General features: G+C 39.1%; 1 protein-coding gene across 2 annotated transcripts; it reads left to right on the top strand.

The window, feature by feature from the left end:
• Nucleotides 1-2406: 2406 nt before the first annotated feature.
• Nucleotides 2407-16434, top strand: LOC117548132 (transketolase-like). 2 transcript variants are annotated; one of them, XM_034219169.1, is made up of 15 exons: nt 2407-2493; nt 7784-8035; nt 9297-9414; nt 9516-9629; nt 9726-9823; nt 10486-10677; nt 11058-11176; nt 11321-11517; nt 11623-11787; nt 12874-13030; nt 13483-13613; nt 13751-13834; nt 13943-14036; nt 14414-14536; nt 15323-16434. In XM_034219169.1, exons 2-15 carry the CDS (start codon nt 7929-7931, stop codon nt 15508-15510), a joined length of 1887 nt encoding a protein of 628 aa, XP_034075060.1. In that variant the 5' UTR covers nt 2407-2493; nt 7784-7928; the 3' UTR covers nt 15511-16434. The 2 variants fall into 2 exon arrangements, with proteins under 2 accessions (XP_034075060.1, XP_034075059.1); XM_034219168.1 differs by lacking the exon at nt 2407-2493 and having other exon boundaries at nt 7659-8035.
• Nucleotides 16435-17991: the final 1557 nt, after the last annotated feature.

The following is a 17991-nucleotide window of genomic DNA, read 5'->3' as shown; positions in this document are numbered from 1 at the left end:
TGCAAGGCTTTTCAAAATGGAGTAATGAAATACAGTGAATGTTCATACAACACATGAAGGATTATTTCCAGCTGATCTTAACACTCTTTACCTCACATATGTTTTGTGTCTGGGTTTTTGGTGACCTTTTATGTTAAGGCGAGACACGGCAGGCAAAAACATCGTTTTTCAAGTAGGCCTACTGGTCAATTTTGAGATTTTGTGCTATTTTGATTCCATAACATGTTTTCTTTCAGGCTTTTGGAAGGAAAACGTACACAATACACATTTAAGTGTTTATTTTACTATAGTTTGTCTATTTGCGTCTGTATATTTCTCCTAAATTCACCAAAAGTTAGCATTCTAACGTAACATAAAGTACCGCGACCGCTGTGTGCACCATGTCAACAGAGGTATCGCTGGAAAGCTGTGTCTCTCCTGCACAATCTCATCGGATCCAAATATGGTAATTTCCTTTGTATCAGCAACCAATCGTGAAAGCACAAAGGGGTCTTAAACCAAGAAACGAAATCTCATTGGCTGGTGTACATTTCTGACAACGTGATTCGTTCAGATGCGTCACGTGGTGTGCTAAAACACTTCCTGGTTAGCTTTCAGCTAGAAATTGAAATCTCAAAATGCCAAAAGAACGGCGAAAAAAACGTTCACAGAGAAGACGACAACAATTGTCACTTGCACGAAGCAAGGTTATTTAAAAAAAAATGACACTGAACATGAAATACCTTCACGGAGTGCGTCGAGGCGCAAGCTGTCATCCAAAGAACAGGAGGGTTTAGCTAGCGCCTCACTGCAATCTTTAAAGGTCGTTTTCTCAAAATGAGTTTTTTCTCCTACTCTGAGTTCGAAATTTCAACTTCAGTAGCACGTACATTCACCAAACCTTCCAGTTATATTCCTATCAATATTATGAAGGCTTTTACAGAAGGGTTTGTTCATATATAATTCATAGCCTGAATTATACAACATTGTATACCTAAAAACATGGCGAAAATGGATATTTTAGGGCTGTTGACAGTATTTTCTGATTTATGGAGTGATAAAAAGAGATATCCAATATCCCTTCTGTAAAACCCTTAGATACTAATATGGCTACAAAATGAAACAAGAATTTTGAATCTGGCTATATCCAAAGTTCAGATTTCGATTCCTGAAATGTGTTAAAATATGTGCATATTTAATGAGATAATGGATAATTTGCATATTTAAACATGCTATTTCAGAAAACTTGTAATACAAAAGACAATTGCCTTATTGTAAGTAATTAACTGGAGAAATTTCTAGCTGATACCTTTAAGTTAAAAAAATTACCCTATTCACCTGGGGTGTCTCGCCTTAAGCAAGTAATGTATGATTTATATATGAAGAAAATGGTCAAACATCATTGAAAAATCAAGACATTGAACGCTGTATGATGTTCATTCAGATCTAATTATATTATTTCCTCACTGCTCCCTAACAGCATTATTTTTCATTTTTTACAATAAATGTAATACCACCCCCTGTTTCCATCCATTGGAAGCTTCCAGACTGAACTACAGCAGCAGACTGAGCAACTCTACGCTGTGAGCAGTTTCATCAGATACACTTTAGCAGCAGCACATGTTCAAAATTAAAGCTTTTTTGATATTATGCAATAAAATGTTGGCCCTTTTTTCTGAATAACCCACTCATTAATAGACAGTTTGTAATTGAAAATGTATCAGATTTACCGAAAGGTCCTAGATGGTACAATGTAAGCAGTTTTTGAGTCTCCTCATATCTTTATCTCCTTTGTTGACTCAGCAGGTGATCATTGAAAGAGGTCAAATGTAGCATCAAAGATAATCCTCTAGGTGGCAGGCCAACTCTCTCCATAATAATAATCCCCTCATGTTCTGTGCATGTCAAGCATCCCATTTAGCTATATAAATCTTGTGACAGTAGTATTGAGAATGTAAAGTTGTATACCTTATATTTAATTTATGTTATATTGCTTATTAATTTAACAAAATGTATTTAGTTTATAAAAACATATGAATTAGACAAAAATATATAAATTCAAGGCAAACTCAAAACACAAATGCAAATAAAAAAAGTAGACCCTAAAGTAGAGTAAACACAACCAAATGATTAGTTTCTCTTAAAACGTTTTTGTCGATTATCTTTAATAAAGCTCTAATATTACAAATACATAGCCACTTTTAACATGGGAACATCAACATTAACCTTTGGGCACACCCTCACACTCGCTCTCACTTTTCAACTAAAGCTCAATTGTAAACAAACCCTCGTTGCAGGCCTGAGTTGTAGCTTGTGAGCGTTGAGGCCTAAAACAAGCCAAGTGTATGGTTAACACAAGCAGTAAAATATCAGTCAGTCTCTCAGTACTTACGATTCATTTGGAACAGTCAGAAGGAGTAGATTGGGGGGAATGGATGTCCGGCTGCAGGCGGGAGAAACAGCTCCTGATCTTCTCCACTCACAATTGTCGGTCTCCTGAATCAAAACAATCAGGTGAGCAACATGTCAACATGCCATTTCATGACGATTTAACAATAGCTTGGCTCAACTAGCTCCAAATGCAAAACGAATAACTACTATGCTAATGCTAACGGCTACCCCCGATTAGTTAAACAATAAGAATTTTACACTAAAAAATATTAGCTCACAGGTAAGAAATAAGTCGGATAGGCCTACATGGTTTACATTGTGTATCCCTAAATAGAGTGGCGCAGGAAAGCAGTTTACCAATTTCGTTTTCATCATGAAGAGTAGACAACTATAAGTTTATGTTTTAATGTAACGTGTTTATAGTTGGCAGAATATAGTTAGAATAAGTTATGTGGTTAACACAAGATTATTAGGTTTTTAAGTTTTGTTTGCGGCATTAAACACGTCAGTAAATACCTCACTGATCCATGTCTGATGCTTATTTGTGTCTTAAAGACGGTGGTTATTGGCAAGTTAGTAAATGACACGACACGAATTCGCCGTTAGCTAAGCAGCCATGCTACCGTGATGTAGTTCATTTATAGCCTAAAGATATCTGTTAAATTCGGGCAATCATAACATACCACATTCCAATGGGGCAGTCCTATAGCTTTTTTCCCCCTGCGATGCAGCTTCCGGCTAAGCCCCGCCCCTTTACCTGTCTGTGTTATTGGGGTTGGCTGATTGAAATATTTTCCATTAAAGTGCACCTATCATGCTATTTGTAGGCAAGTCTCAGATATACAAAAAACATGTCTATGAAGTGTTTTGCTCAAAATACCAAACAGATCACCCATTCTTAGCCATGCCTCATATCCCTCCGTTTCAAAAGTGCTGATTTGGGGTATAATGCTGTAAGATTAATAAAAAAAAGAGGAGGGGGCTGAGCTCATGCGGGAGATTCTACCGGCAGATACTGCGGTGATGAAACGCCATATCATGGATTATCAAGAATTATTTCTGTAACAGTATGGAGCTCAAAGGCATACCACAAGGTTATACCACAAGGTGAGTTCCTTTTTATTTCCTGTTACTAACTGTATATCTGTAGACTTGGTAGGCATATGTCTTAAATGTCCGGTTAGGATGTATTAGAACGAAATCTAAAATGAAAATTGTAAATAAGCAATCTGTATGTAAAAAAACACCTGTATGTAAATTGTAAATAAGCCATCTGTATACGTCAAATATGTCTTATATGTCTTAAATGATATGATGAATTGGAAATGGGGGACCCTGATGTAAACAAGACGAAAGTCTTTCTCTGGTCTGCATCCCCTTAACAATTGTATGTTTTGAGCTGTACTGTACTGTACCCAATATACAAGCTCTTAATAAACTTTTCAATCAATCAATCAATCAATCAATCAATCAATCAATCAATCAATCAACCACAAGGTGAGTTCCTTTTTATTTCCTGCTTCTTCACTTCGCTAATGTAAACATGCACCTACCATATTACGTCCAAAACAGTTGGGCATTGTTTCTGATAGCAACGTTTCTGATAGGGCCGTGGGTGTAAAGCCAGCCTACATTTCCGATATTATGTCATATCGGACGCAAATCTGGATCAGCTCCGTTGTAGAGATTTGGGTAAAAGAGATAGGGTTTTACTTTCTGACGCTGTGTGAGTTCCCTGACACACCTTGGACACATATTTATGCATAAAAGACATCAAAAAGTGCATTTTACATGATAGATCTCCTTTAAAGTTCAGGAAAACAAAGATTAAAATATCATGCTGCAAAGCCTGCTCGCGTACTTCTAAAATACACGTTAGTCTTTTAAATGAATTCTAATGAATTTTGAACCTTAAATCTTAACTCTAACATTTATAATACTTAACCTTTTCTACCGTTTTAACATTTCATACATTTGAAGGTTGACAACTGTTTGTTTTGGTTGTTGATCCATATTTATAAATGTTTTAACTTTTAACACGTTGTATTCAGTGGCGTAGCCACCATAGGGCCAGGGTGGGCCCAGGCCCACCCAGTTTACTCATTGGCCCACCCTGAGAAAGCTTCTGTCATTTAAAAAAAAAAAATTATTATTATTTTTTATTATTTTATTATTTTTATAGAAAAATGTATTCACCCATTGAGAATATCCAAGAATTCAAAGTGAAATTCAAGTGAACAAATATTGAGTTTAATTAATGTTGTATGTGTTTTGTCCTAACCGAACTCATTTACGGTAAAAACTGATTGTTGGTTCCGGCGCGCGCCATAATAACGTGAGAGAGGCAGAGAGCTGCCTGCAAAATAAATGATGGCTCAAAGTTCACTAATGAACTTTGTTTTTTTTTTAAAAGCCAGACTCCAAGAAGAGCCCCCACTGCCCTCGTCTAGCAGCGATCTATACGATCATTTTCTGATAACGATGAAATAGCCCTGCCTCCCTCTGCCCACGTCTCCCTCTCTCCACCTCTCCTGCTGCTGGGCTGTCAGAAGAAAACGTTTATGTAGCATTTCTTTATTGTCGAAATTATGACATTTATAACGGGATCAAATCAAAGTGAATGGCCTGCTGCTGCAATTAATAATAATAATAATAATAATGATAATTCATTCTATTTAGGGGCGCCTTTCAAAGCACCCAAGGACACCTTACAATTCATAACATATTCTAAGGAAAGGTTTTAAGACAGTACAAAGAATGCAGTCCGGGTGATGTTTTTTATGTGTGGTGCAGATGAGAGAGCTGTCCAGAATGACACCAAGATGTTGTGTTTGTGCTCTTGATAAGCCATTAAAACAGTAAAATACGTGTCTCCTGTTCACCAAAACATACCCATCTGTTATGGAAAAAGAAAGTATTCTAAAAGTAATCTGCCACCGGTACCGGCGGGGATTGTTGTTAGCTTCTGATGCGCAGAAGAAAAATCTGGTCCACCCTATTTTTTACAGGCCCACCCTAAAATACATTTCTGCCTACGCTACTGGTTGTATTTCTAAATTGATCATGTTTGTCTACAAATCAACTTGCCAGCTAATTCTTTACAACAAAAAAATGAATGATGGTAATTTTATGAAATGTTAAATGTATACTACATATTTTTTGCAGCATGATAACATTGTCTATTTGTCGTACTGTGTGAATAGGTCGTCTTGGATTTTAAAGCAAGGGAATTATATGCGATGTTTCATTTAATGTTTATTGGAGCAATTCTTAAAAAAGTGCTCTGTACTGTTCATCGGCTGTTTTACCCAGTTAGAATATGCTCTGAGCAGTGAGTTCCAGGCAGTGGCGGCGCCAGGGGGGTGCTAGGGGGTGCACCCCCCTGGATAGCCATAGCATCCCCTAAGCACCCCCAAGAAATGTATGTCTCTTCTTTTTTTTTATGTGTGTGAAATTCATAATTTCAAAAATTATTGATTCGAAAATCATATGCTACAGTACAGTACACGTAGCCTACTTCTGGGTCTTTGTGTTTCATTCAAGCTCTGCTCTGTGTGTGGCACGAGCCATTTTGTGTGCGTGCGCGAGCGAGCAAGAGAGAGTGTGCACCAGTACCGGAGATCGTTGTGGTTAGTATCTGGTGCTAGCTAGCTACGCTAACGGATATAAGGAGCTTTTTCAACAACAAGGTGAAGGGAGAACTCTCTCCTGTCAGATAGCTCAGTGAGGTAAAGGACTCTCTCAGTGTTTAGATAGTTAACTTTAGTCTAAGTTATCTCAGTGGGTCTCAAACGGTTTGGTCATGATTAATGTAAATAAGTATATCCGAGGCACACGTTTATATGATCATTATAGGTATAAAAAAATAAGAGCATAAATGAAAAACAGGTATGAAATACTATATGACAGTAAAAGAAGAATACAGTTTAAAAGGGGAGTGATTTGTAAAATATCCATAAAGAAAAAGAAAATCTGTTTACAGTTCTGTTTCATATGGGTGTTGAGAGGTATCCATATATCTCTTAATTTTGCTCTCAAAGTGCACCCGATTGATGCATTTAATTTCAATATTTAAAAAAACTTCCCCGGGGGAGCATTCCCCATAAAAACAAACCATAAACAAAACTAAAGAATAATAGAAAATAAATATTTCTATTATTACAATTATTGTATTGTAATGCTTGAACAAGTATAGTCAGCATGCTGATCAGATTTAAATTATTACAGTATGATAAAGGATGTGGAGTCTGGCTATTGATTACTGCACATTTTGAATTTGTGTTTTATTTGTGGATTTGTCATAACTTAATATATAGCTTGAAAATGCCCAAATCTTATGCTCTCTATCTCTCCCACATTCTCTCTTTTGTTCTGTCTGTCCCTACTTTTCAGTTTCTTGTTTATTCTTCATTCCTCACCTGCATCCATCAACTTTATTTTGTGTTATATTTAGAAGAAAAGCCCGCTTAGGCGTCACCAAACATGGGCTTTAGCAGTAAGAATGTGCTGTTTGGAGTGAGTAAATAACAAAGAACCATCAACACTACAATCATTAGCTTAACCCCCTTATACCCTCAGGGGACATGGAGGGCTGGAACAAATGCCAGCTAACCTTGGGCGAGAGGCGGGGCACACCCTGGATCAGTCGCCAGCCAATCTCAGGGCTGACACACACAGACAGACAACCATTCACGCTCACATTCACACCTACCATCGAGAACTGAATTATTAGTTTAGACAGTAAAGCCAAAGGGAATCAGGGTGAGATGCTTCAAATGCCTGACCCCGCTCCTCTTCCCAATTATTCAGCCCCTCCTTAGACACGCACACACTAATGCACATCTAGCTGTGACACACCTCCAGCATCCCAGTCTCACTGTAGCCAATGAAATGACCCGCTCGATTTTAGCAGAAACACCCAGCCCACATCACTGGATTCCCCCTCCTCTCCTCCTCTCTCCTTCTGGCTGTGTGTGTGTGTGTGTGTGTGTGGTGTGTGTGTGTGTGGTGTGTGTGTGTGTGTGTGGTGTGATGTGTGTGTGTGTGTGTGTGTGTGTGTGTGTGTGTGTGTGTGTGTGTGTGTGTGTGTGTGTGTGTGTGTGTGTGTGTGTGTGTGTGTGTGTGTGTGTGTGTGTGTGTGTGTGTGTGTGTGTGTGTGTGTGTGTGTGTGTGTGTGTGTGTGTGTGTGTGTGTGTGTGTGTGTGTGTTGTGTGTGTGTGTGTGTGTGTGTGTGTGTGTGTGTGTGTGTGTGTGTGTGTGTGTGTGTGTGTGTGTGTGTGTGTGTGTGTTGTGTGTGTGTGTTTGTGTGTGTTTGTGTGTGTCTATCCTTGTGCATCTAATGTAATCCTATGTGTCTGCACGCCTGACAGGATATATCCAGCCTCTCCTCCATTCTATCTCTCTTTCTCTTCAGCTCCCGCTTTATCACACACATACACAGGTGCTGCTCTTTGCCAACTCTTACTCTCTCACACACACACATTTACAACTCACAAACTTAAAATAGGATCATAGCTGGTCCACTTTTCTGGTGCTGAGGAACTTGACATTTTGCCTTCATGGAGGATTACCACAAACCAGACCAGCAGACGGTGCAGGCGCTGAGGAACATCGCCAACCGCCTCCGGATCAACTCCATCAAGGCAACGACTGCAGCAGGCAGCGGGTGAGTCGACTGCACTGGCTCTCAGACATCAGCTTAACCACTGTGACGCAGACATGCACAATGAATGAAACACATAATGCAAACTTAATATTTCTTTGCAGTATGGATTCTATACTCTATCTACTGACTTACTCACATACATGTATGTGCAGATGCACACATAGCGAAGTGCTGAAAGAACAGCATGTACTGCCTTTGTTCTCCTCCTGTGATATACTGGTCGTATCATTTCAACATCCATAAATGCTATAATTAGTTTTGCTCTCAAAATGGAAATACCAATTTCTATATTATTCTGCAATTATAGAACATTTATGGACCATTTTAAGAAATGAAAGGACTCAAAATGCATGTGGTTTTCATTCAAAAATATTTGCGAAGAGATCAATATTATATTTTTCTAGCTTTGGAAAGCTAATATGCAGTACAGCACTATAGACTACCATGTGAAAAGTCAATTGTATGTTGCAGATAGACATACATATGGCGTTGTTGCTGCAAGAACATTTTTATTTTGTGATACTGGTATCACAAAATAAAAATGTCAAAATACATGTTTTTTATGTATCACTATAAATCAGTGTTATGACTGTTCAAACTATTATGTGAAGCCAAAAATATTCTCTATATTTAAAGAATCAAGAGGGTTATCATGATGGAGAATTCCTCGCCACGCCACAGTGCATGCAGTGTAACCGACACTCATAGAACAAAGGGAAGCACTGAATTATATTTTACAAAATGTTGCTTAAAGTAACATATCTAAGTCTTATTAGTAATAATGACTAATGGCTGTGTTAGAATGCTGCATGTGTCATATTCATGCAGTTTTAATTGAAATTATTTTATTGATTTATATCTTTCATTGTGGAAAAGACCAAAAGCAAGCCTCGGGCCTTTGAATGAAGTATACAGCATGTTGTCCATAGGGCTCAGGTCTAAAACCACCACTTTATGACTTTATTAAGAGTATTCCAATTAATTAAAAAAGGTTCCTGCTCTAAAATTGAGCTATTTGGGATTTTACAAGACTCATTTAACAAAAATCTTTACAAGACTCATTTAACAAAAAATCTCCAATCCAGCTTAGCTTTTTTACAAGTAGTCATTGTAACATCCCATATAACTGCATAATCTTAATAATAACAACTGTATTCAACTAGTGTGTGTATGTCTTTGTGGTTACGGTACATTCATGCGTGTGTTTGTACTCATGCCTGCCATATGTGTAACAGCACGCACGGTCTTCTTTGTTTCACAGACACCCCACATCATGCTGCAGCGTGGCAGAGATCCTGTCTGTGCTTTACTTCCACACCATGAAGTACCGCCCTGAAGACCCGAGGAACTCTAACAGTGACCGCTTCATCATGTCCAAGGTGAGAGTCAGGTTTTTAATGTCGTACAGAATTTGACCTTTTTCTTCACTTCAGTGTAGAATGCTAAGAAAATGTTGATTTATGCATTTCTTTTTCCTCAGGGTCACGCTGCTCCGGCCCTGTACTCCATGTGGGTTGAAACAGGTTTCCTCAAGGAGAACGAGCTGCTCAGTTTGTGCCAGGTTGACTCTTCCCTGGAGGGCCACCCAAACCCTGTAAGCTGTCAAATAAGGTGTCATCCTATAGAGCAAAAACAGTCAATCAAATGTTTTAAATAACACTGTGTATGTGTGTGTTTTTGTGCATTTCAGAAGCAGCAAATTGTGGATGTAGCCACTGGCTCTCTGGGACAGGGTCTTGGTGTGGCTTGTGGAATGGCTTACACTGGGAAATACTTTGACAAATCTAGGTAATTCTTCATACATGTGGATAAATGACTGAAAAAAATCACATTAGTTTTACAATTTTAGTTTCCTTAAATGCATTTTGTTTTTCTTTTGCAATCTAGATTTCTTGCATGTGTTTAAAAACCCATGCCTTGTTTAAATCCACAAATTAAAATGTGTAGGCCTGCAGAATGCATTCAAGTGTTCAGTGATTGGGATTTTCCAGATTCTGTGGGTGTGTGCTCCGGCTACATGCTCTGCTCTCACAATTATTCTGCTCTAATAATCACAGCCCCAGCAGTCAAATCTCACTTATGTATACTATGTACCATCAAAGCTGATTTAATATCTGATTCAAATTCAGGCATTGTGGATATTGCCATTAATGTTTTTTAGGTATGTCAAAACTGATTCAATGTTCTTTTTGCCTTTTAAAAAAATATATATTTGACCCATATGGCGCTGTGGGTTCTTAAGGGAGACATGTTTTAGAGGCAGGTGTGAAACTCAGCAGCCACACCTTAAGGGGCCTGAAGCTGCTATCGTGTCACAGCTGGTTATCAACCCCACTGTCAGCTAAAGGAAAAAGAATCAATCAGACTGGAAAAGAGTCTGAGAACATTTTCCATTTTTGTAAGATTTGCACCCCACCCACACTAATTGTATTATCTCACCCTGTTCCCAGCTATCGTGTGTTCTGCCTGCTGGGGGATGGCGAGATGTCGGAGGGTGCTGTGTGGGAGGCCATGTCGTTCGCCTCCCACTACCAGCTTGACAACCTGGTGGCTATCATGGACATCAACCGTCTGGGCCAATGTGACGCTGCACCCCTGCAGCACCACGTAGAGAAATACCAGAAGCGCTGTGAAGCTTTCGGGTAACCTAAAGGTCAAAATGTATATTGCAGTACAGGCTGATATAGTCTCAATGTAGCCTACTGTATGCTGTGATGGATTTTTATGTAGAAGCTGGTGGTAATAAAAGGAGCATTATCATATGTCTATCCATAGCTATTACATGTATTACGCTGCCATGGTATGCATTTAGCTTTCCACCTATACCAAGCATACCAGATGTAAGACTTTGTGTGTGTGTGTGTGTGTGTGTGTGTGTGTGTGTGTGTGTGTGTGTGTGTGTGTGTGTGTGTGTGTGTGTGTGTGTGTGTGTGTGTGTGTGTGTGTGTGTGTGTGTGTGTGTGTGTGTGTGTGTGTGTGTGTGTGTGTGTGTGTGTGTGTGTGTGTGTGTGTGTGTATATAGCTGGAATGCCATTGTTGTGGATGGACACAGTGTGGAGGAGCTTTGCAAGGCTCTTAGCCAACCACGTCATCAGCCAACTGCCATCATTGCTAAAACCATCAAGGGCAAAGGCATTCCAGGTAACTATCTGTCAATCTCTGCTCCCCATCTGCAAATGCATTGCTCTCACCCTTGTGCATATTACATAAAGGTCTTAGTGTGTGACCCATTAATCAAACACTGTTTAAATATAGCAATGTGATGGTCTGTTCATGTTGTTACAGCTGCGGAGGATAAGCTGGGATGGCATGCAAAAACTCTGCCCAAAGACATGGCCGAGATGGTTACGAAGGATCTGCAGAGTCGCATCATGAACAGCAGCAAGCACCTGTACCCTCCTTCCCCCGTAGAGGACTCCCCCCCCGTCAGCCTGAGGAACATCAGGATGCCGAGCGCACCCAGCTACAAGACTGGCGAAAAGGTTTTCCACCCGCACACTAAAAAGTGTACAGAAACCACAGAAGTGCATTATTGAATCATTTTTTAAAGATTAAGCTTTGTTAATGATTATTTTATATTTTTACAGATAGCCACACGCAAGGCATATGGGATGGCTTTGGCAAAGATAGGCCGCTACAATGAACGTGTTGTGGTCCTTGATGGAGACACCAACAACCTCACCTGCTCAGACATCTTTAAGAATGAGCACCCTAACCGCTTTGTGGAGTGCTACATTGCTCAGCAGAACATGGTACGTTCCCCCATCAACCAACATATTATATCTTTATTCTTATATTTATGGAAAAAATCATAGTTCTTTGTATGGTATTTTTTGTGTAATTCCCTAAAAGCATAAAACCTCTCTTTAATATTGTAATTTTGCTGATGAAATGCTTTTTCTCAGTTCTGATTGGATAGGAAACAACCCTACATCTCACAGCTGTGAGTCGGAGCTTGTGGTATTTAATTAAACATGACTTGTCTATTCATAATCAATAATGAACAAAGCAACCCACTTGCCTTCTTATGGCCAATGTGGCTGCTGCTGACAGCCTCCCCACATGGACCTTTGCCATTGTCTGTCTGCTTGGATTAATAATTTGGAGAGAGGCGTTCAGTCATAAATTCCTTGTGCTCTTATTGCTGGTTCAAGCAGCAAACTCAAATGTAGGTCATGTGAATGACGATAAGCAGTCATGACAAGTGTAGTCAGAAGTAAAATATTCATCAGCGCAGAGCCGGGCACCATCCGGCTGAATGTAAGAGAAAGTCAAACGCTAAATGGCAAAATGTCTGTGGATTTAAAACCTATCGATTTAAATTAAGCAGAATCAAAGAAAATAATCAAAAGCTTTAAATGTTGTAAATAGAGAAGAATGTACTTTTATGGTAAACGTTTTATTATTAAATACATTCTATATTAGTCCAGTTTAAATGTATCCTTTATGGTAGTTTTCTTTGGTTGTCTCCAGAGAGTTCGATCTAACATTACATTTACGTTTTCATGGTTGGTTTTGTGGTGCTTTTGAAAAAGCAAGGAAATAACCTGTGGTATTTGGGAGAGTTTTGAAGTCAGGATAAAAGGATATTATTTGTAAGAGGAGGCATGCCACTGAATCCACGCATATGGGAAAATAAGCTCCGGAGCTTTGGAAAAAACTCTTCTCATCCCTCTGGACTTAACATGGTCTGTGGTTCAAAGACGCTTTAAAATATGGTGTTTGATGCAGATAGTTCTCCCTCTGGGAGATCTCTAGAAGCACAAGTGACCTGTGGAAGGTTATATCTCTTTGCTTTAGTATCAGTGCTAATAAAAACTTGAATTTCCTTTTCCCAGGTGAGTGTTGCCATGGGATGTGCTGCCCGTGAGAGGAACGTGGTGTTTGCTAGCACTCTTGCTGCCTATTTCACCCGGGCCTATGACCAGCTCCGGATGGCAGCCATCTCTGAATGCGACATCAACCTGTGTGGCTCCCACTGCGGCCTGTCCACTGGTGAGCCAGGACAATCCCTCTCACACACCTTACCCTACCAAACCTTCACAAAAATGCACCTTTTATTCCCCTCCCACTGAAGCCAGACATTTCCACAGACCATTTCATAGTCACTAATGATTACAATGTTTTAAAGAAGGATCTTTGTGTGTTTGTGAGTGTGCCTTTGTATCAATCCTCACTTTCCCTCTAACTCTGTGTTTTCCTTGCTGTATTTCCCCCCTTTGACCTCACAGCTAATACTCAATCCTCCCATTTTCTCCCTTCCTCACTGCCCTGGAAGCTGTCAACAGGGAACCAGGTGTCCCTCTGTTAGTGCAGGTATACTGCATGCACAGTCTGGCTTTATGTCTGTGTATCTGCATGCATCCAATAACCTGACCTGTCAAAAACCTTTGAGGACTTTCTGAATGTTGAGAGTATACAATCAAACACAAATGTACATATTACAGGAGAGGAAGGCCCCGCTCTAATGGCTCTTGAGGACGTGGCTATGTTCAGGGCTCTTCCCACAGCCACCATATTCTATCCCTGTGACGGTGTGTCTACAGAGAAGGCTGTGGAACTGGCTGCAATGACAAAGGTACATAAAACCTAAAAGCAGTGTTCTTGCTTCCCTTCTGTCGTATCTCTAGAACATGTTTTTATTGGCAAAGCAAATGTAGCCTATTTTGTGTCAAAATGTTTCCGTGATCAAATGTCAATGTTTCTCTTCGTAAGGGTGTTTGCTACATCCGAACCAGCCGCCAAGACAGCACCATCATCTATAACAGCAATGAGGACTTCCATGTTGGAGAGGCTAAGGTGAGTGAGAGGATAATAAGAAAACAGAGAAACTTCAGTGCAAAATGAACATTCACTGTCAAAACTGTAACCTAAAAGATAATATAATACTTTTCTCTTTGTTTCCAGGTGGTGTACCAGGGCAAAGATGACCAGGTGACCGTGGTTGCAGCTGGAGTGACTTTGCATGAGGCCCTGGCTGCAGCTGAACACTTAAAGAAAGGTATAGTACATGCAATACTGCTTCTGGTCATAAGAAGATAAGGAATATACCAAATTGCGTCTGACACATCAATTCAATCTAAAATATGCTATGATAAAACCTATTGTAAATGCCAAATTATGTAATGTTATCTATAATTACTGTGCATAAAATAAATAACATCTAATCTTAGATTTTGTTTTTTAAATGTGTCTTGATTTTGCACTCAGATAGGGTTTGCTTGCAAATACCATATCATATTTCATAAATGCATTATAGTGATCTTAATGACTAGCAGGATTCTTGTTACAAGAACCACTTCATGAATTACATGTCTTAGTCATTAACAGTATCACGTTACATGTTGTTTTCATTAACTGAATAAACTGAATTTCCAGAGAGGATCTCCGTCAGGGTCATTGACCCCTTCACAATCAAACCACTGGATGTCAAAACCATCATCGATAATACACGTGCCACCAGGGGACGAATCCTCACCGTGGAAGACCATTACTATGAAGGTAGGCTTGCATAAAAGTTGCTAATACTGTTCAGCTTCTGCATAATGTATGACCACCACCAACCTAACAGCAAAAAGCATCTCAGCGTAATGCAGCTTTGGTCATTGGTCCAAACCCTTGGCTGTGTTGCGCTGGCATGTTTTTATTGGCTCAGAGACAGAGACGCGAGATTTCCTTAACTGAGCATGTGCCCATGGGGCTCTGTGTGACCTATATAACACAGACAGCCATGCCCTGTGTCTGGTTAGGGGGAGGGGGAGGGCGATGGCATGGACTTGACTAGACAGAGCCTTTATGGCATCTGTGTGATGTTAGGTATCTTATTCGTTTTACATCTGAGCTAGAAAGTAGTATAATATGTTTGTATGTATATATGTCCATTCAAATGATCAACATTTTACCGTGATATCTTGTTACAACAGTTACTATATCACTTTATCACTTTGTTTTTAATTGTAGTATTATTATTTTTATTCTATTTTATCTTTATTTTTTTGTTTGTGTGAATCCTGTTTTTCACACTGACCCTGTTGCTGCCATAAACGCCTAAATTTCCCCACGGGGATAAATAAAGTTCCATCTTAATCTTAATCTTATAATGGTCAAGGGGCCATGTTTAGATTAAATGTATTTGTAATGTTTTCATGCCATCTCTTGTCAGTATTATTCAATATCTTAATTTTGATTGTCAATGAAGTTTCAACGCTTTTTAATTCGATGCCTCAAGGATGTGGATTCGCCTTCTCTCTCTACACCCCTCTCATGTGATGACTTGTTGTTCCTCAGGTGGCCTCGGGGAGGCAGTGTCCTCAGCATTGGTCAATGAGCCTGGCCTTAATCAGGTCCGCCTGGCAGTGTCCCATGTCCCCCGCAGTGGCAAACCACATGAGCTGCTCAAGATCTATGGCATCGACCGGGACTCCATCGCCCAGTCCATCCGCAAGATGCTCAGCAGCTCCACCAACGCCAAGTAAATGTCTCCCTGCCCCACCCACCTACCTGATCACACCCCTGCAGATGAAGATAAACAGTCAAATATGTTTTATTCACATGACACCCAGCTCTTCACTGTGAATCCCCCTAAGTAAGTAATGTGATTTTGTGCCGTACACTTTAGAGTTCCATTTTTGCCTTTCTCTCTTTCAAGCATCCATTACAATCACATACAAGAACAGAAATTCACAAATTCAAAAAGACACCCTCACTCCTAAACTCAGCGTTATCATGAATCCAGTTAAATTAGCAAAATGTGTCCATAACTGACTGTGATGCTCACCATACAAAACAATTCATTATTACATGTTAAATATGAAATGCTCCGATGTGTTTGTTTTTTTATTGCTCTTTGATTAACTTCAACTGGAAATGTTTTATATTGTTCTGATGTAGCTCTTGGGTGGGGCATTGTAGTTAATCCTGCAGTAGTTTCAGAAAGAAGCCAACTGAGTTGTTGTTTGTAGAAAGTAGTCGGAAAATCAAACAAATGTAGGTAGGACATAAAGAGCAGACAATCAAAACCATAAGTCACATGCTCAGTTCATTTAAACTGTTTTGGTTTCATAAGTTGTTCCATTCCTCTTTAGCACTGTATTTCTTAAAACCGATTTCAAAGTTACTATCAACATACACACCTCAGTGTTCATTTGTGTTAGCTGTACAACTGGACCATACCAGCAGTGTGACGATAATAACTATGTGCTCAGTGACATTGTCTTTTTTTTACAAAAGGTAGAGGGCTGTTGGCCCTTTACATGCTGATGAAGAATGTGACTAGCTGCAACTATGACATTAGAGTTACATATGTCTTGTTAACCCAAGAAAAAACACTTTCTTTGTAACTTGACATTTTGTATGTACCTTACTTTCATGTAATAAAACCCTCTGCATTTGAATTTGAATTTTTACTCTGTGTTTTTATTTGTTTTGAGTTTTTTGTTAAAGCGCTGGTGCAAGCAATATACATACACATCTGTACATTCGTCTTTTACTTTAAACAGTGCACAAAATCATGAATACAATGTCATTCGTCATCACATAAGTACACAGCACTGTGAAATGTACTGCATTTATCCCATCCTAGGTTTAAGAGCAATTTTGAATAAAAATCTGATCATTCAATTTTTTGACAGAGAATGATATGTGCCGGTTTCTGTCGATACATGCGTGGCTTCCTACAATTCCATGGGATAATTCCATCAAACACAACTCTGCGGTCTGTGGTTGCAAACGTCTTCTACCACCTCTGTTTCTTCCTCAGCTGCCTGTCCAAAAGATTAAAAAAATACCATCCCTTTAACTTTGAAAGACATTTACAATACAGTATTGAAGCTAAAATGAAGCTACAAACAATCAACAGTATGCAGAATAAAATCAGCGTACAAGCCCACTTACCTCAGAGAGCTGTATTTCCGTTTTGCTCCTCTAAGAGCAAACACAATGATTCCAAATCCATATGACAGTGTATAGACTGGAAAAAAAGCATTACATGTTACCACAGCATTTTACCAAGACGCCTGCATTTATTACATGCTATTAAATCATGTGGTTTACCATGATAGGAGTTTAGGTTTAGGATGGCCATAAAAAGTGCAAAACAAAATCCCCAGTAAACATCTATAGAGAGAGAGAGAGAATTAAAAGATAATGACAGATCTGGAAACCGATCTGAATGTAGACCTAATTCATAATTATATTTAAAGGTTCTTGTTTTATTATACAGTGTTTTGCAATGGCAATCAAAACCAGTAATCGTATTACTCACTCCAGTGCTGATAAAGATTATAATTAAATCATGACTGAAATCAGTGTGCGTACCTCTTCTGTCATATGGAAGCCCTTTACATCTCCTAGTATGGGGTGGAATATCTGACAGACAATATAACAAAGAATTTACATTAGTATTAGCATTCATGTCCGAAGAAAACCTAAAGGGAATTATGGGCTTGTCCAAAATGACATGTCAAATGAACATCTTCTGGTAAAAATATAACAGCAATTCAATTCAAGTTCAAATTACCTGACATTATGCCCACAATCTCGAACACTGTGGTGAAAAACACAGCAAGAACTGATGGAACAATGAGTGCTGAAACACAACACAAACATTATTAAACAGAGGACATTTTATCAAGTTGTAAGTTAGTTCAAATCAAATCAAATCAAGTTTTATTTATATAGCACATTTATAAACGATTTTTGGTCGAGCCAAAGTGCTGTACATATAATAAAAATAGCCTATAGAGACACTTTACAGCAAATACAACAGCACAGATTGTTCAGAATATCAGTATGAGAAAAACGACACCCTCTATCCTTAGACAGATAGTTGGTGATTACGTTGCATTTAAGAATCTAAAATATGATGTCAACTTACAACAAAAAGGCCTATACAGTGCTGTTCCACATCCCAGACCAAAGCATATTGAATAAAAATGGTAATATTTGTCTGAAATGTT

The sequence above is a fragment of the Gymnodraco acuticeps genome, unplaced genomic scaffold (assembly GCF_902827175.1).
Source record: "Gymnodraco acuticeps unplaced genomic scaffold, fGymAcu1.1, whole genome shotgun sequence".
Classification (NCBI taxonomy): domain Eukaryota; kingdom Metazoa; phylum Chordata; class Actinopteri; order Perciformes; family Bathydraconidae; genus Gymnodraco; species Gymnodraco acuticeps.
This window is presented reverse-complemented; position numbering and strand designations above follow the sequence as displayed.

What these genes read in the sequence shown, in the direction of transcription:
- LOC117548132 (XM_034219169.1), top strand. Translation starts at nt 7,929, where the DNA reads ATGGAGGATTACCACAAACCAGACCAGCAGACGGTGCAGGCGCTGAGG. An exon ending in TGGAGGGCCACCCAAACCCT is followed by an intron (nt 9,630 to 9,725) that starts GTAAGCTGTCAA and finishes TGTGCATTTCAG; the next exon opens with AAGCAGCAAATTGTGGATGT. An exon ending in CCACTGCGGCCTGTCCACTG is followed by an intron (nt 13,031 to 13,482) that starts GTGAGCCAGGAC and finishes TACATATTACAG; the next exon opens with GAGAGGAAGGCCCCGCTCTA.